Here is a 17375-nt window from a genome sequence, read left to right on the forward strand (position 1 = left end):
GGAAACGAACGATGTCGCGTCCTTCCCTCCCTTCGCCATCAACGGATGAGCAGAAGACGGAGGACACCGGTTATCCTTATCCACCCGCCCATCTGATCGGCTTGGTATTTCCTTTACAAAGAGCACGTAAAATCTAAAACGTACACATCATCATGGTCTGCATTAATTATAGTTCACCTGCTTTCCTTACTGTACATCGCCATCTGCCCATCTGCCCATCACCCTGTAGAGGTAGGCTGGCTCAACCAGCACAGCTGCCAACTTTCTTCAACGCGGCGACAAGGGGAGGCAGGGAGGTTCAACGGCGATCACCGATCACCTGCTGCAGGCGTGACCCGGTACGGTCTTGCAATGCCGGAGCATTCCCCATTTGTCAATCAATTTGCTACAGCCACTTGTGGCGGTGTCGAAATACCTGATGTGGCGTTCACACCTCCAAATTGGATTGAGCTATTCATGTTCGCATCTTGGAATCCTTCGTACAAGTATACGAATCGCCCATCTATACTACTGCATTGGTGGGTTTGAAACGAGGTCGTTTCTGTTTTCTTAGGTATATGATAAGCCGCTTGATATAATGATTCAACATATCTCGGCGATTGGCTCCTGGACATAGAACAGGCATTGGAAGATGCAAGTTACCGAGACTTTTTATACCTGAAACACCCGTCCGCAATCGGTACGTCCGTCTGCCAGTTTGAAAGAACTGCATCGTCAGATCACGGCGGATCCCTAAGAACACATGGCATGAAACACGGGACGTAAAGAATCCAGGGGATGCACTATGATGACAGACATGCTATATTTGCTTTCCATGGCCCGATTACCAAGACTTGATGAGAACTTATGAGCTATCTGTGGGGTGCCTGTTGTGGAATTGTTGGCAGTCAGTGTTTCCTGTAACCCAATTCCTAGCTGAATCGATGTGATCACACTCCTGTCGCGTCAGGAAATTCCTGAGTTGCAGTATATTCCTTGGTCGCAGTTCCCATGACTAGAAGAACACCTTCATCAAGAGAATTCGCAGACGCATGACGTGATGCTGGCCCCTCAGTCAGCTCTTAACTACAGCTTCCGAGGAAATTCTCGTCACAGACTCTCTGCATGCGCCATAGTGAACAGCGTTCAGCCTGGCGAGCTGTGGTCATTTGCATACAAGATGACGCGACCTCCCAATGCTTGGGCAGCATATGCGAACCGCACCTCTGCAGAATTTGCGGCATACCCTTGAGGGAACCAACAGCCGGGGGTAGTATAAGCCTGGCCTTCCTGGCCTCCATTAGGACCGTGCCATCTATCCAGACAATCGGTGTCGAGTAGACAGAAGTGCGTCGTTGCGCGGACCCTAGCCCCTGTTCACTCCAAGTATTTCTCTTTCGTAGACGTCGTTTCGCGGACCTTGGCTCGGAACCAGATAAGTTTTTCCTCTCTGCTTATCATAAAATCATACCTCCTCCCGCGCCTTCTCCACCCTCCGGACGCCGCGCTCGACCCGCTCGACGCGCCCCTCGGCGTTGGCGACGAAGTCCGCGTAGCCCACGACGCTCTGCTCGTACCACTGGCGGACGCAGACCTCGCTGCGCGCCCGAAGCTCCGCCATCTCGGCCCGCTGCGCCGCCTGCGTGGCCTCGATGCCCTTCATGCGGGGCAGCAGCGCGGCCAGCGACGCGCTCAGCGCCGGCTCGGGCAGGGGCGTGTCGGCGATCGAGGTCAGGGCCGAGGCCGTGGCCGGGTAGGACGGGGCCGCGGCCAGGACGATCTGCTCGAGGGCGTCGGGCGGGAGCAGCGACTCGGACGGGGCCTGGCCGGACGAGGAGCGCGGTGGGTCGAAGAGGTCCGGGTGGGCGTGATCTATCGGCGCGCGCGTGCATAAGCGGGTTAGCTAAGTGTTACGTTTGGCCAAGCCCGGAAAGAGGCCACAATCGGGGTGACGAACAGATTTTCAGCAGATCCTTGTAGGTGCTGACGCGTTGCAGCAGGGTTGCGAAGCGGTGCTCGAGTTGATGTAGGCTCGTGATGGCAGGTGCCTTGGCTTGAGGCGTTGTGTGGCCGTAGAGGACGTACTCTATCCGCAGGAGGCGGGCCTCGAGGTAGGAGAGCGTCTCGAGGGTGGTATCGTCGAGCGACATCTTGGGTGGCGGGGTAGATGATCGTTCGTGGTCAAGGCGCTGCGAGGAGGAGTTGTGTCGCTGTTACATTACAATAGGCATAAAAATCATGATATTGCTCGCAAATTGACAATCTGGTAGGAAGATTGGAAGAAATGTCAACAAACGGGCCAAGCTGCGGACGGATTGCCAGGGATAAGGCTGAAGGACGATTGCAACCTCGGGAGCCACTAAGGTTAGCTGCGAATTTCCAGGGGCAGCAGCGCGCTGGAGTACGGGGGCGCTAAAAGCCGCGATTGGCTTTCTTTTTAGGGGCATCACCTAGCCTCTAGCCTCTGGCCGTAGGCCCGTAACCAGCTCCAGCTGCGAAAGCTGCTTTCAATTACAGTAGCGACACCCTAGGCCCAGCCCCCACTGTAAAGCCGTCATCTCAGGCATGTTCCACATGGCAGAAGGACAACTGACGAGACACACCTGTCATCTTGTGCTCGCAATTAGAGTTGCCTGGTTGGAAGTTACTGTCACGATCAGATCATTAGAGATCATTCCGCTCGCCGCGCTGCATCGCCGGGCCTGGCCTACGTCGTGTGTATGTTTGTCCTTTGCGACCGGCTTCGGATACATCGTGCAGCATTAGTTATTCTCTCGTTTCTGCTCTTTCGCCTCGCCTCGTCTTGAGTCGTGCCGGCTAATAAGTAGTAGTATCTGCCAGCGCTTTTGTCGCGCAGATCACTTGTGGAGCTTTCATGCCTCCCTTCCTGCTCTTCTCCAGTTTACATAACCGCCCTGGCCCGACCTGCAACGAAATACGACTTGATAGCCAACGAGATCGGAAAACCGGCCAAAGGGACGACCATTGATTCGAGATCCAAGGGCCCAGCAGCGCAAAAACGGTCCCTCCATCTTTCATCGTCCGGAAAATCGTGCGAGTCTGCGGTCCACCCTGACGAACAGACCGCCTTACCCTGCATTTGCTAGCAGCGACAGACCTTCTTAATAGAACGACCACCCGGGATCCCTCTCTCGCCAGACTCTGGCCTAGCCACGCCCTATGCCGAATTACTCGTCCATTTCTGATGGCCGCGCCGCCGCTTCCTCTACGACAGCAAGTTCGATTTCGGGCGACATGACGATGTCCAGGACACGCAGCCGTCGAGGCAACCAGAAAGATGCCGGTCACAACGGGCAGGCCACCACCGTCAGCAGTGTCATCAACCTGCTCAACACCAGTACGCGTGCACCCCGTCCAACACGATGCGCCGTCTCGAGAACGAAGCTAACCTCCTCTCCTTCGCAGTTGTCGGCGCAGGCACTCTGGCAATGCCCTCGGCCCTTTCGCATTTCGGCATCGTGCTGGGTGTGATAGTCATCGTGTGGTCGGGCTTTACATCTGCCTTCGGCCTCTACCTCCAATCGCGATGCGCTCGCTACCTCGAACGCGGCAGCGCCTCCTTCTTTGCGCTGTCGCAATTAACATACCCGAACGCCGCCGTCATATTCGATGCCGCCATTGCCATTAAGTGCTTTGGCGTCGGTATATCATACATAATCATCATCGGCGACTTGATGCCAGGAGTGGTGCGGGGGTTGGATTCCAGGGCCGACAGCGTATCTTTTCTCGTGGATAGAAACTTCTGGATCACTGCATTCATGCTGGTGATCATTCCGCTTGCCTTCTTGCGTAGGCTGGACAGTCTAAAATACACGAGTGTGGTGGCGTTGGTGTCTATCGGTTACCTGATCATCTTGGTAGTTTACCATTTTGCGTCCGATACCGTGACTGACCGCGGCCCTGTTCGGATCATTACATGGGGAGGGCCCATTACCGCCTTGAGCAGCCTCCCGGTTGTCATTTTTGCGTATACCTGCCACCAGAACATGTTCTCCATCCTGAACGAGCTAAAGGATAACTCGCCGAGAAGGTAAGTACGCTGATATCAATCTCATCTCGCAGGAGCTGACGTAGGCAAAAGTATTATGGGCGTAATTTCCTCCAGCATTGGCTCAGCAGCCAGCATCTACGTACTAGTTGCTGTAACTGGTTATTTCACCTTTGGAGACAACATCAAGGGCAACATCGTATCCATGTGTAGGTCATCCTTTTCCATCCGCCAGAATATTCAGATACTAACAGCTTCTAGATGCTCCATCTGTCGCCTCGACTATTGCCAAGGCTGCCATCGTGGTTCTTGTCACGTTTTCCATCCCTCTCCAAGTTCACCCTTGCCGTGCGTCTGTGGATGCTGTGCTGAAGTGGCGACCCAACTCGGTCTCGAAATCCAATCGCGCAGCTTCCCCTGGTGGACGACCCTTATTACCTACAATTCAGCGATCGGACCATGGACCTAGCGCGCCTATGTCTGATCTTCGCTTCGCACTGCTTACGACGGCTATTCTGGTTCTCAGTTATTGCGTGGCGCTTACCCACATGAGTTTGGAACGGGTGCTTGCATATGTTGGCAGTACCGGAAGTACGAGCATATCATTCATCCTGCCCGGACTCTTCTACTACAAGATCTCTGATCCCGAGTCGATCCACCATCAGCGCCTGGCTAAGGAAGACGACGATGCTGACACGCCAGTCCTGGATGACGATTCGGATGACGAGGAGAACGTGCTGAGCCAGAGCATGGGCAGCCTGCATGGCGCCCCGACTGGAAACAAAGCATCGCAGATGCTGTGGCAGTGGCGCAAGAAGTTCCGTTGGGACATGGAGCATATCAACCCTGTCCATCTGCGGAGAGCAGCTTTGGCGCTGGCCATCTATGGTTTCATCGTCATGGGAACCTGCTTAGTTCTCAACATGTTCGTCAGTGTGGCTCACTGAGCGATCTGAAATATCATTATTGCCTATCACGTACTGAGGCTTTCGTGGGGGAACAGCGGCAGCCATGAATTTTTGCATAGAACATTACAACGGGTATACTGTTCCTTGGCGGGTTTGGGAGGTGTTTCTTTGTTTTGGGTTACCATCAGCATCTTCATGGAGCCTGGAGTACTGGAGCTTACGGTGCTTGGTTACGACAGGACAGCGAATTTGTACATATAGTCATGCTGTAGATTCGTTTATCATTACCCCTTAGCGGTTTCAGTTACTCTCCGGGGGCACATCCCCACCAATCCTTTCGTATCAAGAGTGTTCTGCTTCGCTCAGCTTATGTGTGTCTATACCGCCAGGGCCTATGCTACGCTATATACATCATTGGATACCCCTCATCTGCCGGATATGGGATGCATGCATACCTTGGCATAAAGCGATGACAGTCGGTCAAGCTTACGCCTGTGTTCTTGACGGTTCATTGCCTTACACTTGATCATTTCTAACCCTACTGACGGCACAAAACAACATCTTATATTCAAAGAACACTTGCAGGCAGTGCCTGTTATCAAGCCTGATTGACCAGCTTCGGCGACCATGGCATCAGCTCCTCTCCTGTCCTACGAATACCAACCCCTCCCCGACGATGCGCAAACGCGCATCATGGAGCTGCAGGCCTCGACCGGCGGCGCGGCTGCCCAGCTCTGCTGCCGCCTGCTGAACTTTGACGTCTACGGCGACACCGAATACTAAGCCGTCTCGTACGCGTGGGGCGAGCCGCGCTTCACGGAGCCGCTCGTCGTCGACGACGACTACTACCTGATGACCACGCCCAACTTCCGCGACGCGCTTCTGCGGTTCCGACTGCCCGACCGAATCCGGCGGCTTTGGGTGGATGCTGTTTGCATCAACCAGAAAGACGAAAAAGAGAAGGGCCGCCAGATTCCGTTCATGTCGATGATCTACAATGGCGCGACGCGCGTTCTGGTCTGGTTGGGCGACTATCCCAGGGCGGCAGACTCGATGTGGGAGCTGGATCAGTTGGCAAGACGTTCTCAGAGGCACGCGAACAAGAGGCAGGGGGCCGCGGTGCAAGCTCCATTGGGGTTGGAGGAGAGGGCTACTCGCTGGCTCCAACGTGTGGTCGAGCTGCCTTGGTTCAGCAGGCTCTGGGTCATACAGGAGGTCGTGCTGAACCCCGATGTCACGCTGTACTGCGGGAGTGCCATGCTCTCGTGGACGCGGTTTGTCCAGGCCGTGCGTTTGATCAAGAATCAACCATCGTGGTCATTACTCACCTCGACCGTCTGCGAACTCTGGATGCTCCGGGTCTTTGGTGGAAACATGACCCTTAGGCTTGATACCGTCAGACTCCTGCAAGACCTATCCTTTGCCAGGTGCTCCGATGATCGGGATCGAGTATGGGCCATGTTGGCAATAGCAACGGATCTCGTGATTGGAAAACCAGAGGGGGACATAACTGACGAGAGCCAAAAGCCGTGTTTGAAGGTCGATTACAGTATGGGCGCGACCCAACTTTACCTGGAGCTCACAAGGAAGGCGATGATGATGCGTTCGGAGAGCCAACGCATGTTGCTCGTTTATGCAAGCATCCGATCCAGAGGATAATCGTCATCTCACCCCTTTCCCTCGTGGGCACCAGACTGGCGACTTCCGCCACTCCGAACGCCGTTTGTCAAAAGCGGCGAACTTCGGGTGATACAATACTTGACGTACCTGGGCTCATCTCCATCCGAGAACAACAAATACCGCAGCACGCCACGCTGCGCTTGCGAAGGTCGCGCGGGGGCTGCCGTTTCGGTCGTCCTTCGAGGGAGCGTAGAACTGGCGAGGCTTCGGTGGGTAGGGGATCCATTCCCCAAAGCTCCAACACAACGATCGATCGCAATTTGGATAAGATACCTAGTTCTCAGATTCGTAACCGAGCTGAAACTGCCCTCAAGGGGTTTTGGAAGGCCGGATCTCGACCATTATGATTTTAGGGCGTTGTGGGTTGCAGAAATGTTGGCGTCCGCACTGGCTACAGTTCTTGACATCCGTGACCGTAGTAAATTCAGTAAGCTTAGGCGGTGGATTGGGCATACACTAACAGCACCCGATGGATCACGGTACGGAATCTTGGATGATGTTTCGGAAGCGCCCTTTGCAGACACCAGCTCTATGAAGAACCGCACGCTTTTTGCTTACACAAGTACTTGCCTGCAGTCACAAGATCCGGTCAGCTCTTCTCTCCAGCCCGACTTGAACGACAAGCCGCCCACGTCTCTGTTCGGCGTGGGAGTTGGTCCACTCGGCATGATGGCCAACGACATTGTGGCCCTTGACAGCAAGCCACTAAGCCTGGATGAGAATGGTTCTTATATTGTTCTCAATACATACCCACTCGTTTCAGATAGTGATCCTGTCCACGGAATGCGGGTGCGGGACGAGTATACAATCTGGGGCAAGTCTCTCGTCTTTCAGACATTCGCTTCCGGCCACGAGCCATGTTACGGACCAGCTCGCCATACGTTGATTGGAGATGTTCTTATGTTTGCCAGCCTGCATCACTGGATACCGTATACCACATCCGGGGCCAGAAAGGGCCTATCGCATACACAGGGGCCATTGCTACGACTGGTATAATAACCACACCTGGCTCGCGAGGTTTTGGGATCTCTGAATATATATCTCATATAACCAACTTTGATGGGTATCATTTTTTCCCTTATAGCCATCTTGCTATACAGACAATTCTACATCATGACCGACTACGTGAGGCCCAACGTCACCCTGCGTTGACTGAACCCCATAGAGGCCCAACACTACTACACGAGAAACACTGGCGATGGAATCCGACGATCTCCTGGGCCAAGGACGGCGCGGCACCGTACACATCGTTTGTTCTTGTGTATCTCATACTTCGGGCCATGTTGGCGGTCTGGAATGTTGTGGCCGTGGAGGCGGGGATCTACAAATCAGCTGTGTTCTTGTCCTCGTATGTTCTCTCTTATCTGCAGCCAAATATTGTGGGCGTTTATCTATCGTACACAAGCGCCGGCATAAGGAAACACCATCGCTCTCCTTATGTATTGGTTAACACAGGCCCAGGTGGTTGTAAGGTAAAGTGGCATTCATATCAGTTGTAATCAAACGACGCGTCTACACCGTTGATTACGGGATGGAAGGATCTCCACTGATACGTGTTCTATTATAGCGTCCTTTTCATGTACTTTCCATAACGACATCGAATAGGAAGTTTTCTACCAATATCTTATTGATTTCGCCGGGAGTGGTCCTCCGTTGTGACTACCCTAAATAGCAGATGATTGTCGAAGTTCGACGTCTTGAGCCGATCGCACGTGACGACTCCCTGGCACAATACGCGAGATGTCCGTCAAAATCCTCGAGCTCGTCCATCGCGGAGGCGTGTTCGCAGCAGCAGCAGCACCAGAAGCTACCGTACCGTCTGCCTCCCCTCCCGTGGACCTCGTCAACCTGGACTGCAGTCTCCGCGAAGGCGCGACCGTCCACGTGAGGTTCGCCCCCGTCCGGTCCCGGATCTTCTCCAGGATCTGCCCTTCCAGCCGGTTCAGGTGCGCCTCGGCGCCCTCGTAGTCCTCGTCGGCGCCCATGCGGGTCCCGGCGTGCAGGACCATGCGCTGGTCCACCCCCCCACCATATCCAGACGACGAGGACGGTCAGGGGGACCAGCAGCGCGAAGTAGATCCAGAGGCTTTTCGAGACGGGGCCGTTCATATCTGGTTTTTTGCCTGGGTCAGATTTGCTTCCCGGTTACGAATTTTGTAAGAAGGGGTTGTGGGTGACTCACCTTGGAAATCGAAAAAGGGCATGCTGAACATGGACGAGAGGAATGTCCCGGGTAAGAACACGGCACCCAGGATGGTCAAGGTTTTCATCGAAGCGCTGTCGCGTTTGCTCGCGTTCGCGAGGAGGTGTTGCTGGATCGATACTTCGGCGTTTAGACGGGACTCGACCTGGGATATCAAGACATTCGTCTTGACGTGAGAAGAGGTATTTAGGTCAGCACACTTCGTAGGCACTCCTTTCCGATATCGGCTATACGAACCACCTGACGCAAGTTATCAAGTCTTGCCAGAGATACATGGGCGTAGTTCTCCAGCCCATCTAGTTTGACGTTGTAGAAAAGCAGACGGTCCAAAAGTGACCGGTGCAGTCTGTCGAGTGCAGGCAGTGGGTTCTCGGCGTTATCCCACCACCATTCAGCCGTGTCGCGTATCTTTCCGAGCACACTCTTCCACGCTTGAGGTCGCTTCCAGTTCACCTTGGACTGGTAGCCCGCGATCTTCTGGCTGATCTTTTCCAGGGTGAGATCGCCAGGGCTGATGTGGCTCGCGGCCGCCGTGACGTTGCGGTAGTTGCCAGTGAGCACCCTGTCAAGGTCCCGGATTCCCCTGCGGATGTCCTTCTGCTGCTCGTCGTTGCTGGCCCCCAGGTCCTGGCAGAGCATGATGATGGGCAGGAGCAAGGGGTGGTGCACGGGGCTACCGCAGCCTTGCAGCTGGGACATGATCTCGCCCAGCTCGGCGTTCGCTGTGCCCTTGACGAATCCCGACGTGATCCTGGTCTTGAACGAGTACGACAGGATCATCTGCCAGCCGCGTGGGTTGCCTACCCACTGTACGTCGGACTTGCGAAACACGATTTCTGGACCATCAAATCAGCTAGTACTCGACACGAAATGTTACGTAAAGAAGGTAGCAAGTTACGTAAGTGTTTCCCTTCGGAATCCTCGTGTTGAGCCCACCAGAAGAACGGTCCGACCACTGTACTTGTCTCCAGAGCTTGAAGCGGCAACCGAAACGTCTCCATCATGGTCTTGTAGCTGTCCTTTGGCAGTGAAATGTGGTCCGGCGAGAACGTCTTTTCGTCCTTTGCGTCTTGCTGTATACTAGATGGTTTGGGTTAAGTACCTGCAGCAATATAGAGAAAGGGAAAGAGAAGATGGATACATACATGAGCCGGATCCCATCGATAAGCTCAACATCTGTTGTGACTTGAGGAGCTGCGAATACCCCCTAGAGTACTTAGCCGGTGGGTTTTAGATTGTGTTCACTGGGTATTTGACATTGATGCCCAAACACACCTCTTGGGTCAGAAAGTTGTAGAAGTCATCACCTAGTGCCAGGGCCTGTGACTCAACCAGGCTGCGCCCATCCTAACAGTAGAGCAGATACATTAGCATGGACGGCTCCATAGGGTACACGGAAGCGAACAGAAACAAATATTGCGAACGGTGTAATTCAGAATCTCCAGGTATGTGGTCGCTTCCTTGACGACCTGCATCTCTTCAAACTTCCTGTTGAAGAAGTATCGGTCGAATTCCTGGCCCCTGAAATTGCGTTCTCTCCCCTTTAGTGTGATACGGCCCATCCCGGCGGTGCGAATGCTGTCTTCAGTATCGACATCCATGACGTTGCTGTAAGCCGACGGGGTCGTAAAGGTGATAAACTTTAGTTGGAGCATGCGGTATTTTGCGAAAACACTCAGCTTACTGATCAAAGAGCTTCTCCTCCGCCTTGTGGCCCATGGAGATTCCCTCATGCACGGCGCAGCCGAAAGAGGAATAGCCATCATGCAGCCCGTCCGGGCTGCAGTGAGACAGGGAGAAGGTTGCATTCACGGGGCTGGCTGTTGGAGTAAATAACATTTCAACGATACGCGTGTAGACTGGAGGGGTTGAGAAAGTAAATTCGTCATTCGTAACGGTTCATTCTAAGCTGGTATCAATTCGAGCTGTGAACAAAACTCAAGACAATCGTCTCCGAAGAATCAAAACATAAAGTCGCTGGCGCCTCATTAGTGGTCGGAAGTCCCGAACCTCCCTGCCAAGAACGCGCCAAGGAAAATGCCACCCAGTACCGAGAGGAAGTATCCAACATTCATTGTCATAACCGCAAGCATCCTGTTCACGTGTGCCTAATCAGCTTCGTGGTTCCAGAGAGAGAGAGAGAGAGAGAGAGAGAGAGAGAGAGAGAAAGAGAGGAAGATGATTGCTATTCGCTTGCCCCATCAAGAGAAGGAAGGTGCTCGAACATGAACAGATGATGATGCGACTTACAGTAGGTATCCTATGCCACCGACAACAACCTCCGAAAACGCCCGCGCCGTCTCCGTGGCGATCCGGAAGGGATTATCGTGCAGCGCGCGACGGATGCGTGCCAGCACGCCGGCGCTGCGGCCGTAGCGCCGCATGTACGCGGCCTCCTCCTCATCCGGGTCGAGCTTCCGGTGCCCGTGCGGGCCGGTCTCGAAGACGAGGTTGCGGACCGCGATGAGGACGCGATGCAGCGTGGCCAGGACGATGAGGAAGATGCAGGTGCCCGCGTAGGCGCCCGGGCCGGCGGGCGTCCAGGCCTTGGCGAAGAGCGGTGAGGTGACGGACTGGAAGAAGACCATGGCCATCTGGCTCATGTCCATGGTCATAGGCATCGCGGGATCGTGGCCGGACATGCCGGACATGCCGCTCATGTCCATGGTCGAGGAGGGAGTCGCGCCCGTGGCCGTGGCCGTGGCCGTGGCCGTGGGCATAGTCATGGACATATCCATCTTGTCTTGTTGCTTTGTTGAGTGTGGCAAGGTGTCGGCTCGTTTCGTCTCGTCCGCTTTCGTCAGAATTATATGCTTTGGAATGAGCAGCTTTCCACCCGAAATTGCTTTCTAGGTCAAGGCTCGGTGTCAGAAAAGCGTAGTTGGGCCGAGATTTGTATGCCGGAAAGTGAGCAAGTTTGCGCCGGATATCTGATCAAGGCGGTGGCAGGTCAACCCGAGCACGTTTCAAAGCCAAGCAATGCTCTCGGACATGGGGTACGAAAACAAAAAAGAAAGAAGGCGTTTCCCCGTCAGCTGCGAAAAGGGACGAGTTTCCGGCCGGTCGCCATGTGTTCCGAGCGCAAGCGCAGAAGTCTTGGGTCTTGTAGTAGGGGAGGCCCTGGCTGGGAGGCAGAGGATGACGGCCAGCCGGTGAGCCTAGCGCGCATACTGTGTGCCAAATCCAGAAGGTCTTCTGTAGGTTGGATGCAGAGACCAAACCCGATAAAAAACGTGCTCAATCCCGCGCAAGCCATGCTGACCTCGCAGCGGTGGCGGTGGAGGGCAGCCAGCAACGGGTGCATTGCATGCGCCAGCAACCCAGATCCATGTCGTTGGGACGCCAGGTTTCCCGTCGGATCGACATTTTCGTTTCCGAGCTCCAGTTTGTTAGTTCCAGTGGTCCAGCCGCCGTTTCCTAAGCTCCCGCAGTTGCTTAGGGTTCCGACTAAGAAGCTTCTGCAACGGCTGATGGGGACTGCCTGGTTTGGAGGCGAGTCGTGTCTCACTGATGCCACGCCGACTGACTAACAACATGCAGCAGGACAAAACCAGCCAGTTGATGCGAGATGGTTTCCTTCACTGCAGACTCGATTCCATCACCCGCAGTTCATATGAATTGATCCCACGGACCCGGCTCAGTGTGCGCAGATTGATTAATTCCGAAGATAACGTTGTCTGGGCCATGAAGTTTGGAGTAGTGGTGGTGGTGAGAAAGAAGCCCCCCTGATTGGAGCCGGGGGGCCCTGTAAGTTGAGATGGTTTGAGCAAGTTATTCGCCCAATCAGTGGCCAGCCAGCGCCAGCTGCTGACCCCACCCTCCACACGGGCCCCCCTTTTTGCAGCTACCGTAACACCTAATCGCAACCTACACGCCCTAACAGATACATCAATTGATACACGTTGCATGCACACATTAGTGATGATGATTTATCGGCGGCCCTGTCATAGATGCACTGTGTAAGAGAGGTCTTGGTGTTTAGGTGTTGGCGTTGGCGTTGGCGTTGGCGAAATCTGGTAAAAGTGCACCAATCGAAAAGGCCTCATTCTTGTTACACATCTTTCCTACCTTAACTCCTAGATGCTGGAGGGCGCGGTCCGGCTTGCTGCTCTATTTACACTTACATCACCCCGAGCTGACCGAAAGCAATCACTCGACTGATGCCAACTTACTCGCGCTTCGCTGATTGATCTTTCTCACTTGATCGTCGTGCAACCTCAACCCCCAAATCGATCTACAGGGGACCGACAGCGACAGACAAGATGCCGTTGCCATGGCTGGACCAGCCCATCATGCTGGAGTCGTCCCGCATGGACATGTGCGAGCTGACCCCCGAGCAGTGCACATGGAGTAGATCGCGGTTCCGGAACTGGTACGATTGATCACCCCCTATAGACTGATAGTCAAACGACTTGCAGACAGCTAACAGTTGGGTCGCTTCTCTGCAGGTACATTGCCGATCTCGTATATGGTCTCGGGGCTCTTTACTTCTTCATTGGTGTCATTGCGGCATGCATGATCAGCTTCTGGGCCTCCCGGCTGGTCGTCGGATCGTCGAGCAAGCGGTCGTCATGGCGAAAACTCCTGGGCGCCTTCCGATATCTGGCATATCGAAGATACAATGTGGCCGGATACCTGACTCCATCTGTCGGAGTCGTGCTTCTCCTGGCGAGCGGTGCGCTGTTCTTCTTGGGTATGCCACACTACCAACCAAGCCCCCGAGAAGCGAGAAACAGAAGACTAACTAACGGGGCGCAGCCATGACCTTGGGACCGGGGCCTTACTACTGGCCCGACATTATGTACGGAAGCTCTCCGCCCATCGCCACCCGAGCGGGCTGGATGGCTCTGGCATGCTTGCCATTCATTCTGTAAGTATAAATCCGATGTTAACAACAAGAGGCCGACACTGACATGGATGAACCCCCAGTATCCTCTCTACGAAAGCCAACATGATCGCCACGCTGACAGGAGTCTCCCACGAAAAACTCATCATCTTCCATAACTGGACAGGATGGGCCATGTTCGTCCTGTCACTAGTACACACCTTCCCCTTCATCGTTGTCCACATCCAGCAGGGTGACATGGTGATGCAATGGAACATGTCCATCTTCTATTGGTCGGGGGTCGTGGCTCTGGTAGCCCAGGCTTATCTACAGTTCATGTCTCTCTCCTTTATTCGGTGGGTCTTATCCCCTAAAGACATCGCTGCTCTCGCTGACATATCCCTAGCAACCGCTTCTACGAATTCTTCAAAGCGACGCATATGCTGGCTGCCCTGATATTCGTGCTGTTCCTGTTCTTCCACTGCGACTACACACTTACGTCCTGGTAAGTTTACCCCTGAGTCGACTACTGCCAAGCCTTTCGGGGTGGATCCTAGGTACTAAACAAACCTTCCCCATAGGCACTACTTCATCGCCGCCGGCGTCCTCTACACCCTGTCCTTCCTGTACTCCCAGATCCGAACCTACAGCGAGTTCGGCTTCGGCCTGCGCGCGACCTTGGACATGGTCTCGGACACGACGATGCGCATCACCGTGCCGGCGCGGACGACGTGGCAGCCGACGCAGCACATGTTCCTCCGCTTCGTGGCGCTGCAGGCGCACGCCCTGACGTCGCACCCCTTCACCATCTGCAGCGTCCCGGCCGCGACGTCGCCGCTCACCGACGAGAAGTCGAACCTCGTCTTCTACGTCCAGGCCCGCCAGGGCGTCACGGGCCGCCTCGCCACGATGGCGGCGGCCCGCGGCGGGTGCACGGTCCCGGTCCTGATCGACGGGCCCTACGGCGGGATCAAGGGGAAGCCCCTGAGCTCGTACGATGACAACCTCGTCGTCGCCTGCGGCGCCGGCGCGCCGTTCTCGCTTGGCTTGGTCATGGATGCGTTGCTGTTACGGCGGGCCTTCGCGGCGAAGGCCGAGGCTGGGGTGGTTACGTTGCCTCGTGTCGAGGTCCTCATCGCGACGCGGGACCCGCAGTTCGTGCAGTGGTACTGCGAGGCCCTTACTGACTTCATGGTGTTCAACGGGCTGCCGATCGACCTGCAAGGGATCCGCATCTCCGTCTTCCAGACGGGCGGCAGCAGTACTAGCAGAAATCCCACAGCTTTGTTTACGACCTCGACCGCGCCGGATAACGATGCCGAGAACAGGGAGAAGTCGGCTGTGTCCGACACCAAGGTATCGTCGTCCAGTAACCACAGCGCCAACAGCAGCAACAAGTCCTTACAACTCGAGATCCGGTCGGGGCGGCCGGACATCGGGGCTACGGTGCGCCAGGCCACGCGGCGGCCGAATGTGTCTCTGGCACTTGTGGCCTGCGGGCCCGGCGGCGTCGTGGAGGAGGTCCAGGCGGCGGCGGCGGAGGCGCAGCTTAGGATATTGGGGTCGGGGAATGAGGGTGCGCGGGAGGTTTACTTGCACACTGAGCACTTTTCGTGAGTATTGCCCACATCCTTCCAGTATCTGACGAAGACTCTTTTATGCTGACAGTTATATCTTCCAGTTGGTAATGTTGGGTTTGGACGTTTTGGGGGATTTTTGTTTGTTCAGATACCAATAGAAAGCTTGATTTGCATATTCCCTAGTTGAACAACGCTTTGCGCAGAGTGTAGAGAATTGTATACGACCCTTGCTGTATAAGTTACCAATATCTGATCTACCCTGACTTCCTGAAAATGTTAAGTGTCAACTCGATGATAATTTGGTCAATAGCTCTATTGCTAGTCAACCTTGTCTTTTATGTGACGTTGCCGGTGGGCTCCGGCTGGACACCTGACTTGAACCTGTCACCATTTCGACCAACCAACGGCGAGTCTTCCCCTCTCAGGTTTATATTTTCCATCTGCTCGATTCAAGTTGACATAAGTTTGGCGGTTGTATTTAGAGAAAGGGAAAGAGAGAGTCAACCAGGGAGCTTTCTTTCATTGATAATAAATTCCAGCAACCGTAAACAAAACGAAATCCATCAATTCAGCCGAGGGAGTAAATCCATCGAGTTCCACACAAAATAATAGCAGATCTCAAAGGGCCGATGCTGAGTCGTATTGTAGTCAAGGGAGGTATCCTTTATCTTGAAGACCATAGCTATGTTTCCTTTGTGAAAATGCAAGTGCTTTATTTGTAGAGCATCTAGCTAACTAATACAAAGAAAATACACATATATAATGTCCTTGTCTCATTGTATGTCTCCAGACGATATTTTATGTTAGCATAACAGTCAAGGGCTCTAGACTCGAGGACTACGGCATATAAGGTCGCCCAACCCCTGCGTAGATTCTGGTTGAAGAAGAATAGACAATAAAAGCAAAAAAAAAGTCAAAGCCACCAGGTTTCTAACCACTCGTAACATTTCCAAATCTACTATAGTCGAGGATTACAGGATAACCACACGGTCGAATCATAGGGTACTCTCGTGTTGAAGCCAAAAAAAGCAACCGCAAATCCCAACCCAAAAGCGCCCAAGCTATATATACTGCTACCAATCCTGTCTGGGCTGCTATACTCAAACAGCTTGCTAAAGGCGAGGTAGAACCTAAGTTGACCGTCAATGATCTCCTTAGTCTCCCCGATCCTATTATCATCAACAAAGAATCCACTGGAGATAGCACAACTTGGCATCCAGACTTCGTGGAGGTCTCGAAGGACCATATCGGTGCATGGAAAGACTTCGAGGATGAGAAGAACATTGACATCATGTTTGGAGACTTTCTCAAGAAAGACCCCAATATTCCTATGGGGAATCTATGCGCTATTTATGGCAATAGCGCAAGAAAAGATATCGCAGCAGATAAGAGGTCCGAGTATGTCATTGAGATTGAACACCATCTTGATATTATGTTCGGCAAATGTATTGTAGACGTCGTCGAGGATGCTCTTGCAATAACTGCGAAAACATTTCAAGAAAGAGTCAACTCACGTGCGCCAGTAAGACTACGCACTAAATGTGAGGGAATGACGATCCTTGTTTCTGGCGACAAGTGTCCTGATACCCCGACACAAAAAAGGCCAGACTGGCCTTTTTCTTCGTGCCGGATTCAGTAACCAAACAGCAAGTGACTCAGTTACGGCGCAGCTTACTCAAAACTTTACTTAAGCTGTCAGCTGGGATTGGCCTGGCAAGCCCTGACCGGGAAGGACCTACTCTCCCAGAGGTCATAGCCCAGTTTGAATTGGAAGGGTGTGGCATATCTGTTGTCGGTGAGGCCAAGCGGAAGCATGTGTTCAATCCTGCCTACTTGGCACAAACGCACAGGTTTGATGACGTTCGAACTACACTTGGCCAAGTGATGATGTATTGCCGCTGGTCAAACACACGCTATGCGTTTGTTTTTACGAGCGAGGAGGTAACCTTCTTCCGCTTTTATCGGCTAAAGTCAGATGATGACCAATATGGGGTACACTACGCCATACTCCCATGGAAGAGAGAACATGGGAAGATGTCAGCGTGGAAAGGATTATGGGCCTTGGCTATGCTGAGTTTACATGATGAACATAGGAAAATCCCCTTGAAAGGCGATATTGCCGACCTCAGTACTTGGTCAAGGTTCACCGAAAACAATGAGACCCTCTGGGTAAATCATTTATCTAAGATTG

The 17375-nt window shown here is 53.7% G+C and overlaps 6 protein-coding genes across 6 annotated transcripts; 4 read left to right on the top strand and 2 right to left on the bottom strand.

The window, feature by feature from the left end:
* Nucleotides 1–1444: 1444 nt before the first annotated feature.
* On the bottom strand, nt 1445–2129 carry PG986_002860 (uncharacterized protein; the record flags this gene model as incomplete). Its single annotated transcript, XM_066839082.1, has 2 exons — nt 1445–1851; nt 1937–2129. The coding sequence occupies 2 exons, from the start codon at nt 2127–2129 to the stop codon at nt 1445–1447; spliced, it is 600 nt and encodes a 199-aa protein (XP_066704146.1).
* A 1030-nt stretch (nt 2130–3159) lies between these two features.
* On the top strand, nt 3160–4935 carry PG986_002861 (uncharacterized protein; the record flags this gene model as incomplete). The annotated part of the gene is made up of 4 exons (XM_066839083.1): nt 3160–3337; nt 3406–4030; nt 4082–4197; nt 4250–4935. The coding sequence occupies 4 exons, from the start codon at nt 3160–3162 to the stop codon at nt 4933–4935; spliced, it is 1605 nt and encodes a 534-aa protein (XP_066704147.1).
* A 1014-nt stretch (nt 4936–5949) lies between these two features.
* Nucleotides 5950–6555, top strand: PG986_002862 (uncharacterized protein; the record flags this gene model as incomplete). The annotated part of the gene is made up of 1 exon (XM_066839084.1): nt 5950–6555. One exon carries the CDS (start codon nt 5950–5952, stop codon nt 6553–6555), a length of 606 nt encoding a protein of 201 aa, XP_066704148.1.
* Nucleotides 6556–6948: 393 nt separating this feature from the next.
* On the top strand, nt 6949–7572 carry PG986_002863 (uncharacterized protein; the record flags this gene model as incomplete). Its single annotated transcript, XM_066839085.1, has 1 exon — nt 6949–7572. One exon carries the CDS (start codon nt 6949–6951, stop codon nt 7570–7572), a length of 624 nt encoding a protein of 207 aa, XP_066704149.1.
* A 668-nt stretch (nt 7573–8240) lies between these two features.
* PG986_002864 (uncharacterized protein) lies at nt 8241–11517 on the bottom strand (the record flags this gene model as incomplete). The annotated part of the gene is made up of 10 exons (XM_066839086.1): nt 8241–8588; nt 8638–8687; nt 8759–8945; nt 9017–9615; nt 9678–9859; nt 9925–9986; nt 10055–10126; nt 10204–10387; nt 10464–10559; nt 11030–11517. The coding sequence occupies 10 exons, from the start codon at nt 11515–11517 to the stop codon at nt 8241–8243; spliced, it is 2268 nt and encodes a 755-aa protein (XP_066704150.1).
* Nucleotides 11518–13041: 1524 nt separating this feature from the next.
* Nucleotides 13042–15221, top strand: PG986_002865 (ferric-chelate reductase; the record flags this gene model as incomplete). Its single annotated transcript, XM_066839087.1, has 6 exons — nt 13042–13151; nt 13228–13472; nt 13538–13649; nt 13709–13960; nt 14011–14109; nt 14186–15221. The coding sequence occupies 6 exons, from the start codon at nt 13042–13044 to the stop codon at nt 15219–15221; spliced, it is 1854 nt and encodes a 617-aa protein (XP_066704151.1).
* Between the last annotated feature and the right edge of the window lie 2154 nt (nt 15222–17375).

This window comes from Apiospora aurea (assembly GCF_038362705.1).
Source record: "Apiospora aurea strain CBS 24483 chromosome Unknown utg000002l_segment0_segment0, whole genome shotgun sequence".
In the NCBI taxonomy this organism is placed as follows: Eukaryota; Fungi; Ascomycota; class Sordariomycetes; order Amphisphaeriales; family Apiosporaceae; genus Apiospora; species Apiospora aurea.